Raw genomic sequence first — 9,623 nt, 5'->3', positions numbered from 1 at the left:
TCACATCTGCAGCTTAGTATTGTGAAGGGTATGCGTTTATTCGGAGAAAGCTTTGTAATAATTTTGACCTGTAATTTATTTATTGCCCTCCGAATGCAGTCGTCTATGCAGATGCTCTCTCCCATTATCTGTGGGGCAGGTGCACAGCATGTTGAAAGACAGCTAATTAGGATTTGCTGAGAGATATGCAAAAACTGTGGGCTTATAACAAAGCCAAGTTCATTGTTAAACAATGTTTTACTGTGTTTGTATGATTTGTCTAAATCTTGGGGATACTGAAATGAATGTTGTGGTTATAAGTAGATTGCAAATAGGGTTGTTGTTGCTTTTTAACTTTATAATGCTGTTATAATCAAAGAGTCTAGATGTAAAACTTCATAAATCTCTGCAAATGTCCCAGTATACATTTTGGATTAAAAACAAGAATGAGCAGTTTTTAAATTATTGTTTTTCCAAGTTTAAATCTGAAGATATCAAGATCTTTTGATAGCTACATAGGCAGATACATTCTGGCCCTTACAAATTTAGGTTCATTAAAATTGTTTATAGGTGCCCAGAGGAGTAGGTCTTGTAATTGGGAGCCATGTGTGACTTTGGCAGGTTCGTAAGCTAAGTAATAGTGAGTGACTAGGTAGGGGGGACGAGTAATAAAATAGCAATATGAATGTAAGATAAGAGTATGAATAGAAATATTTATATTAAAAATAATTTTGGAAACTAGATATTTCTATTTAAAGATGCATAATCATGACATTGCTTAGTAGAGAAAGAAATTTGATTCACTTTTCCAACTGTAGGTATAAAAATGACTTCAGTATTGATAAACAGCCTTCTCAATGTTGCCTAATTACAAAGTGCTATAGTACTTTTCATCCAAAGGAGTATAAACTTTTTGTCAGGAAATGATTTTTTCTGATTTGACTCAATGCACATAATATATAAAGTCAATGCAGAAGGATCACATTAAAACATTTTTTCCCTATATTTGAGGCAAACACTGAAGTGTTGATTTACTTATGATTTTAGAAGAGATGTTATTCATCACAAGGGGAAAATGTTATACCAGCTAAAAATACATAGTTATTTTTATTTGCGTCCACTACTGTTGACTTTAAGGGTTGCTTCCTGTTGGAGTGGTTGTATTGGTTTATATACGTATTAGCAATGTATAAAAGTGCCATGTCTTTTGCATTTCTTCCTGATGAATCTCCTTCTTCTGTCTCCCTTATAGTCTGCTTCCTTGTGTATTAAGTCACTGCACTGCCATACTTGTGCAGGGAAGTGTAATAATTTTGACTGTGGATGTTGATCTCTACTATTAAAGAACCTCACCAAATATCCGTAGGGAAAAGATCAGTATGTATAAGTACGAGGGCAAAACTAGAAACCTGGAGGAACCTTGAAGGTAGATTAAAAAAAAACAAACAAACCACATTTCCAGGAGAAGCACCAGTATCTGTATATATATAAAAGAGAGACAGTGAACACACAAAAGTGTGAGCAAAAATTTAGTTGAAAAAGGAGAAACTTAAGGACCTCCCCCAACAAATGATATAAAATGAAGCTGAGCCCAGAGTGCAAAAGAAGAGGCTGCTCAGTGAGTCCTCACTGCGTGCCAGATGCACAGAAAACTTGGTATGTGGAACTACGAGCATGTTGAGGCCATGAGATTTTAACATCTAACAAAGTGAATTAGAAGGGAAGAAAATTAAAGATGTTAAATTAAAATACCAGCGTAACCAGTATTTGCCAGATCTAGAAGAAATAGCAAATACATGTTTTTCTATTTTTAATTATCAACAATGTTGATACTGATACTGATTTTATCTTATTTAAGAGAGTTCTCTAACTTTCTGGTTCCCTAAATGAATTTATTGTTTTAGTATATTACAGTTTTCAAACCTTATTTATTTGCCTCTGAACAGGCAACAGATATAATTTTAAATTATTGTGAGTTAGTTTTATTACCCAGTTGAAATTATTCTGAAGTATATTTTTAAATGAAAGTGACAGCTTTAAAGTGTTTTGAGGGAGGAAATTAAAGTTGTGCATTTGAGTTAAGACAACCAAGAGCTCTGTCATGCTGTGGGTGTAATTCAGGACATCTAGGAATGAAATCTGTTCTTAAAAGAATTGATGGTAGTTTTAGGTTAGCATATAAAATCACGAAGCTGGTGCTCAGTTGAGTACTTGGCAGCTTATAGATGTTACTGTCATGTAAGTTACACTAGACACAGAGTGTGCACCACTGTGGATAAACAACAACAGGCGCAGGGGAAAAAGGCAGAATCCAAATGCAGACATGCAAGATGCCAATTTCCCCGCCTCTCCCTTCCCCAAGATGCCTTGTAACTAGTGTGAGGAACCTGCTTTTAAACAGATTTACAGAGGTTAATTGGGCTGGGATATTTTAGATTATGTTACACATTAATGAAAATGGTGATTTTGAGCTGTCATGACTCCAGTGCTTTTTATACCATGATAATTATTTTAAAACTTTGTCTTCTGTGTTGTTGAAAACATCTTGGCAGAAAGCCTATGTGACCTGATTAAACCTATGAATTGTCAGCTGTGATCTATAGTTCTCAGATGAGGTTGCTGACTGGGCATCACTTAGGAAGTTCTTGATTTAAAAACAAAATTAGATTGAGACTACTGTGCCCAGCACTGTATTGCCATTCCAGTGGTACATTTTTAGTATTCTATTTAGGGTCCTGATTTCACAGTTTGCAGGCAACTGCTTAACAAATTCATTCACTAATATATATTTTTAAAGCATAGCTAATTACCTCATGATGTATGAATTTCTCTTCTCCCCCTAAAATTACACAGTGGAAACTCCCCTCTAATCCTGTTTATTTTCTAATTTTTGGATATAGTTTGTGAATGAATTTTTCTGTGGGATTTTAAATTCTTGTTCTTCCAAAACATACAGAGAAACAGAATAACTACCTTTAGATGTGTCTGTTTTATATCCTTGGAATTATTTTTTTCCTTTCTCAAAATCCCAAATTTTTTACCCCCTTCACATTTTATGCTTAAATCCTCAAAATTTGGGAAGATTGATGTTAGCATATTCTGAGAAGCCAGAATTACCTTTTTCTAGGGATCCAATCTAGGATAAACTGAGAGGGGGTAATAATAGAAATTCTGGGGATGCATGTAAATATTCTCTCGAAAAGAATTTTCATACTTAAGCTTATTGATAAACGTGAACAAAGAAATTCTCAGCATGAATTGTAGTACGCTAATGTTGTTTGATCATTTTCTCAAATAAACAAAAATACTCACACTATTTGTCCTGTTTCTCGCTTCTTCTCTCTCTGTCTCTCTCTTCCTTTGAAGGTCTCAGCATCAGAGGAGCCCAGGAGGAGGACCCTCCCGATCCCCAGCTAATGAGACTGGACAATATGCTTTTGGCAGAAGGGGTTTCAGGTCCTGAGAAAGGTGGGGGATCGGCGGCAGCAGCTGCAGCCGCGGCAGCCTCTGGAGGTTCTTCAGATAACTCTATTGAACACTCAGATTACAGAGCCAAATTGACCCAGATCAGACAAATCTATCACACAGAACTGGAGAAATATGAACAGGTCAGCAGCCGCCACTCTCATAGTCCTGCACAAACCCTCTATTGCTCTTCTATTAGACTGCGCTAACCAATTCTGAGGGCTGTGAGGGGTAGGTGTTGACACAAAGAGCGAAATAAATAAGGTCAATGCAAAAACCCAAGTGAATTGTTGGATTCATGAAATGAAGTCCCTTTGAGATTTCAGAGGTGAAGTGAAACCTATTTTGTCCCATCTACTTGTTTTAGTTTTATTCATTCCTCACATTCACGTGCCCTTACTACCACCCCTGCAGCCATCCTTCCCCTTTAACCTCACTGCTTGGTGCCCTTCAGAGCCCTGGCTAATTAACATTTACGCACTGGCCTTGTTCATGAGTTTTAACAACTTTTAAAGGGAAGCACTGCACAGAGAGCTGAGCTCTTCCTCCTATGCTGTGAGCTCCAGAATCCTCCCAGGAATTAATCCTTATAGATTGTGCCAGACTATAGGTGAGGGAGCTACCGTCACAAAGTAAGCAGGTTCTGGCCTTTCTCTCTGAAGAGGAGACTCCGGGATAATTATAGGTACCTCCGGGCAGGGACTACTGGGCATTGTGTGCTAAATTCCTGAGTAGATAGAGGTGTGGATTACAAATGCTGTCCTCAGCAATTATGTTAACCACACTTCATTGAATCTAAGGTATCTTTGATTTTAAGCTGTGTCATTGTTTAGGTACCACCAAGAAAAAAGTTAACACTACCCAATTGAACTATAATATGCTATTGACTGTAAAATGCTTCCATACTTCACAGAGATGTTAAGGGGTGGGAAAAAATAAGTTTTAGATTCAATGAAGTCATGTAAAATGTTGGTAGTTCATTTTAAACTTACTTTAGTTGTTAGTTTCAACCTAAAAACCTTTTAGTTTGAAGGATTTTTCACTAGCAGGTAATTTTAAAAAGCATTATTATGGAAATATTTAAATGTACCCCCAAATAAAGGGAATATTATTACATTGAATCCTGTGAAACTGCCAAGTTTTTAGGTCAAAAGAGTTGTGTACTGGCAGTTTTATAGAGCTCAACCTAAAATTAAGCACTGCCTAGACACCCATCACCCAGATACATAATATCAGTATTTTGCCAGTCTTATTTTGCCTATTTCTCTCTCTCTCTCTCTCTCTCTCTCTCACACACACACACACACACACACACACACACACACACACACACACACACACACACACCTTGTTTTGGTTTTGGTGGAGTATTTTAAAGCAAGTCTTAAGCATCATACCATTTTACCCCCAAATACTTCACTGTGCGGTCAGGCACTTCATGAAGTCCGAACACTTTAATGTGATGTGGGTGTCCTGGTCAGTTTTATTACTGATTTTTCTTCTGAGTTCCCTTCATAGTTTCAGTTGTATATGTTATTTTTTTCATTGCCTTCTCAAGTATTCTGGATATGGTGGTATTAAGCAAATGTTGGATTCTGTTACAGAGGTGAGTGTGTTTTGAAGGAGGGTAGAAAGTTTATGTAGCTTGATGTTAAAATCCAATATAAATTAATATTATAAGATATTGTCTTTTTTTCCTGAATAGTACTTTCTGGGGTCTCAAACTGTATCTCTAGCCTCATTTGTAGGGATCATTTTTGGTGGAAGAAGTGCAAATAAGGATTTTGGAAAAATTATCTTATATATGTACATGCAAAAAATGGAGCTTTCTGATTTGACGTATGAATAATGGAGAGTAAACAAAAGAAGTCATGGTTGAAAAAGTTGCCCTGAGCATAAACAGAAGAAAATGGTTCCAATTCGTAGTATAATCTTAATCGCATAACTTTATGTTAAATACATCTATACATACTTAATAAATACCACCATTCACCTTGCATGGAAAGATCTATAGTATTTGGGGCCAAATGGCCCAACTTTTTGGATGAAGAATTAATTCTTTCCTGCCATGTTTCTTCATACCAGCTTCCTTTTTCTCTCTTGCCCTGTTGGAAATCAGGTGAGGCTGTCATCAGTCAGTGTCCTCAGGGGTTTTGTTTTGTTTTGAATTGTTTTGTTTTACTTTAAGAATACACACAGGTTCTTCAAAAGTTAATCTGTGGTATGTATTTTTGGATTTTTTTTTTTATTCAATATATTGGGAAATAATGGGTTTTAAAGCATAATAATGAATCTTACTTCTCGGTATATTCAGTAACCTAATAAAAACCACTTAAATGTATATTTCCTTGCTCATTTTTGACACTTTCTGAAGGAAAAATACAGGCATATGAAATTGCTGTAGTTTTATGGACAAATATATAGGTGGAGTGTGATGACTGGTTGGCTGATAACAGAATTTAAGTTTACAAATTTTCTTCTGTAGGTTCTGAATTGTTTTAGAAACAACGGAGCAGCATTTCATTCACTTGAGTTGTCTTTGGGGCTGGCTTTTATAGCTCTTTTCTCTGTAGTTCCCAAGTTATTTGATCAGTGAGTTTTGACATAAGATAGTCAATTGTTTTTTACAAGTCTTTGGGATACAAGTTGTGGGCTCTATCTGGACTAGACCTTCCAGGGATATGCTTTGGAGCTACCAGGAGGGCCAAGCAGAACTGAATGAGATAAAAGGGTGGCATTTCCAAGATAGGTGGCATTATAATTTCCATTTTACAGATGAGAAAATGAGACTCAGGTTGAATGATTTGTCCAGTGTCACACATCTGGTTAGTGTCAGAATCAGGTATTGAAGTCAGTTTCTGACAATATGCCTTCCTTTTCCACTGAATTCTGCTGCTACTTATAAAGAATTGGAAAATAATTTAGTACATTCTGGTTTTCTCTCATTTGCTCATGTTGACTTGCATTTAGAATGGGATCAGAGTAGAGATGGAAAAAGCAACCATTTAATGACTTTCCAGAAATTATACTTTTCCTCCTAAAGGTGAACATGGGTATTTTGAGTGGCAGAGCTTATTAGTAATAGGAAGAACATGCATGTTAAGGCAGTGGCTTCATCAGAAAATTGTGTTGAGTCTTTTACTGAAAGAAATAAACTACATTGGAATCTTAGAGCTATTCACTCTACTGTGTTTTGCAATGAAGCTGTAATGAAAATGTATCTGAAGCCTGTTTAGATTTAGATTGCCATAAAATTAACAAACACTACCACTGCAGTAAATTAAAGTACCTTATAAACACAGCCACATTTACAAAGCTAAGCAGACTAGAGCTACAGTTTGAGCAAAATTAAATCCAAGCTGCAAGGCTCGGTTCTATATGCGTGTTTGAGGAATGGTACTGTCTTTAGATTCCTGTCCTTTTTCCCCCAGAAAATGTCCTTTGAGCTTCTGTCTTCATTACGTAGGCTCAGATATAATGATTTTTGGTGATAACCATCTAAATTCACTTACAAACACTTTTGAAATATTAGGCATAGAATATATAGTAGAATATGATTCTTGAATATTACTACCACCCAAAACGAATCAAAACTATTTCACCTTTCAAAAAAAACAAAAAACAAAAACCTATTTCACTTCTCTTTTGTTGATCCTGACACCCAACAGGAATATAGAATTTTCAAAGTTTGCAGCAACTGTCTTGTAATACTTTGTTAAGGGGTGCATTGCTTCTCTCTTTAGGAAAGAAGCCTGGTTGCCTCTTTGTTTTTTTGTTGATTAACGACAGGTTTTGAAAAATGCTTTTACTATAACTTTCAAATATGCTCTTAAGATTAAAGGCCCAAACTAGTAGAGTAAGTGAATTCCTAATGAACTTGAGCCAAGAGTCCTGGGAAGCCTGCTTTTAAAAATTGAAGGCCTTCTGGCTTCCTCCACCTCTCTACCAAAGGGAAATGGACACATTGGTTTTTGCAAATGAAATTTGACTTAGTCATTTGTTCTCAGTTAAAAAGAAAAAGATATATCATGCCCTGTGCTGCTCTCCCACTTGGCTTGTACCAGAAGAAATGCTTGTACACAGGCAATTCACTCCATAATTTACAGCTGCTATAATAGAGATGACATATTGAAAGCTATCTACTATAATTATATTGAAATACATTTTTTGCTGAAGGCAAAAGTGTTGTAAGGGTCCCAACCCTCCCCAAGCATCTGGGAACCTGCTTTCTGAGTTCACAGATGTCTTTTGAATTCACCTCAAATCAGGTGAAGCACTGGAGCCAAGCATGTACACCGAATGTACCCAAGACCAATCAGATACCATTTAGCTACTAGAGGACTTTCAGACTATAGGCAATTAATTGTTGGGGGAATGGAGAATGAATGTGGAACCTAAACCATGGTAAAGGCATGTCCTTGTGCTTTTTGAGGATCTCAACATTTATGCGTTTAGATTCGCTGGCAAAATCTCCTTTGTAAAGGAGTTTTATTTTTATCAGATTAAAAAATGCTGATGTTATTACATTAGAGATTGTGTAGCCCAAAAACTCCTAATCCCATTTTGCTATTTGTTCTTACTAGGTAAGCAGGAAAGACAAAAGGGTCCTATCTGATGGAAACTTTATATTTCATTTTACCAAGCAAGGCTTTGTCATGCTCCAAGGGAAGAGTTTTACTTCTTGTCAGCTTTCATGCTGGGTCTTTTCCTTGGCTGGAAAGAGTGTTTGAATGTTCCCTTTTTTTCCTTCAAGTTTCTACTTTATTAGTTCTACATGCCAAATGTATCTTTGACCACAAAGTTGATTAATAAAATGAATTGTTTTATATTTGAATATTCTTTTGTTTTCAACTTCCATCTGTACTATTCAGGCAGTGGGAAGGCCTGAATATAATAACTGTATTAAGTAATCAGAGTAGGGATTGCTTGCAGAATAGCTAACATATGCAAAATATGAATTTCATATAATTGCCATTTTCATTGTCAATAACTGCCATTTATTAAGTATTAATTATGTCTTAGGCTCTGTGCAAAGAACTTAACATATGTAATGTACTCCTTACATAAACCTCATGAGATAGGCCCCTAAATCATGTAATTAGGTAAGATGTGTTGAGATACAGTAGATATTTCATCTTTGTGGCTGTTCCCTACTCATATTGGTCACCTTCTACTTGGCTTAGAAAAAAATCTTTAAATGTTGACTTTTATCCTAAAACAAGAAGAATTTGTTGATTTAATAAGCATCCCATAAATACAAAATCTATGATATCGGACTAGAGTTACTTGCAAGGTTATAAAGACATCTAGAAAATGGATACATGCAAATTTGAGAGGCAATAACTTTGAAAAGAGATTTATTCTTTCTTTAAAAAGTAGATTTTAGAATGGGAGTATCATGATCGGTTGACTGCAATCAGCTTCTCCGGATGGTTACAAAAGACCAATTCAGTTTTTAGATCTGATCACTGACCCATTTTAAAGCTTCCTCTAAAATTAGTGCTTGCTCACTGTCTGATTTTGTATGTTTACATTCAATGATGTGAATTTACAGGCAAGAAAGGGGTTGTATCTTGAATTCACAATGAAAAAAAGCACCACCACAAAACAAATGAAACTTTAACAAAGTTAAACAAACCTGAAAGTTCAACAGACCTGAAAACTTTTAATTTTGAGTGTAAATGAAATATGTATGGATATAGAGGAGACAGTTTTACTAGCCAACAAATATCATTAAAATCATTATCATAAATCAGATATTTCAGATCTTCAATTGGTTTTGGATTATTAAGGAGAAAGGAGCAAATGGCAAGGAGAAATTCTCATAGATAAGAGCTGATTGAAAATATTTTTTTCAGATGAAGCTTTTCATACTTTATGTTCATTTAACTATGTTATTGCTAGGTGTGTTTTAAAACACAAACAAAAATGCATCCTTAGGTAGGTTTCAACAGCTGGATTAAAAGAAAAAGAGGTTTCTGCCATTACTTTAAATCAGAAAATTCAAGGAATCAAAACTCTTATTTCCTGAATATTCCAATTAAACAAGGTGTTTCTACGTTTGTATTGTGGACATTGACCAGAAAAATTTTAACTGATACTTTGACTTGGAAAAATAATAAGGCAATGAAAAATTTCTCCAGTGTCTATTTTAATAGTCTTACAGGTATGACAGAGGT

The 9,623-nt window shown here is 35.5% G+C and overlaps 1 protein-coding gene across 2 annotated transcripts in view; it reads left to right on the top strand.

Annotated features, from left to right (window-relative positions):
• The window catches only part of PBX3 (PBX homeobox 3), a 205,965-nt gene that overhangs the window by 150,926 nt on the left and 45,416 nt on the right, over window positions 1-9,623 (top strand). For both annotated transcript variants that reach the window (XM_027616686.1, XM_027616687.1), the window contains exon 3: window positions 3,346-3,587. In XM_027616686.1, coding sequence (XP_027472487.1) covers window positions 3,346-3,587 — 242 coding nt within the window. The remainder of the gene's footprint in view (window positions 1-3,345; window positions 3,588-9,623) is intronic.

Source organism: Zalophus californianus, chromosome 13 (genome assembly GCF_009762305.2).
Source record: "Zalophus californianus isolate mZalCal1 chromosome 13, mZalCal1.pri.v2, whole genome shotgun sequence".
Taxonomy (NCBI): Eukaryota; Metazoa; Chordata; class Mammalia; order Carnivora; family Otariidae; genus Zalophus; species Zalophus californianus.
The sequence above is the reverse complement of the archived record's forward strand: the minus strand, read 5'-3'. Positions and strand labels throughout refer to the sequence as shown.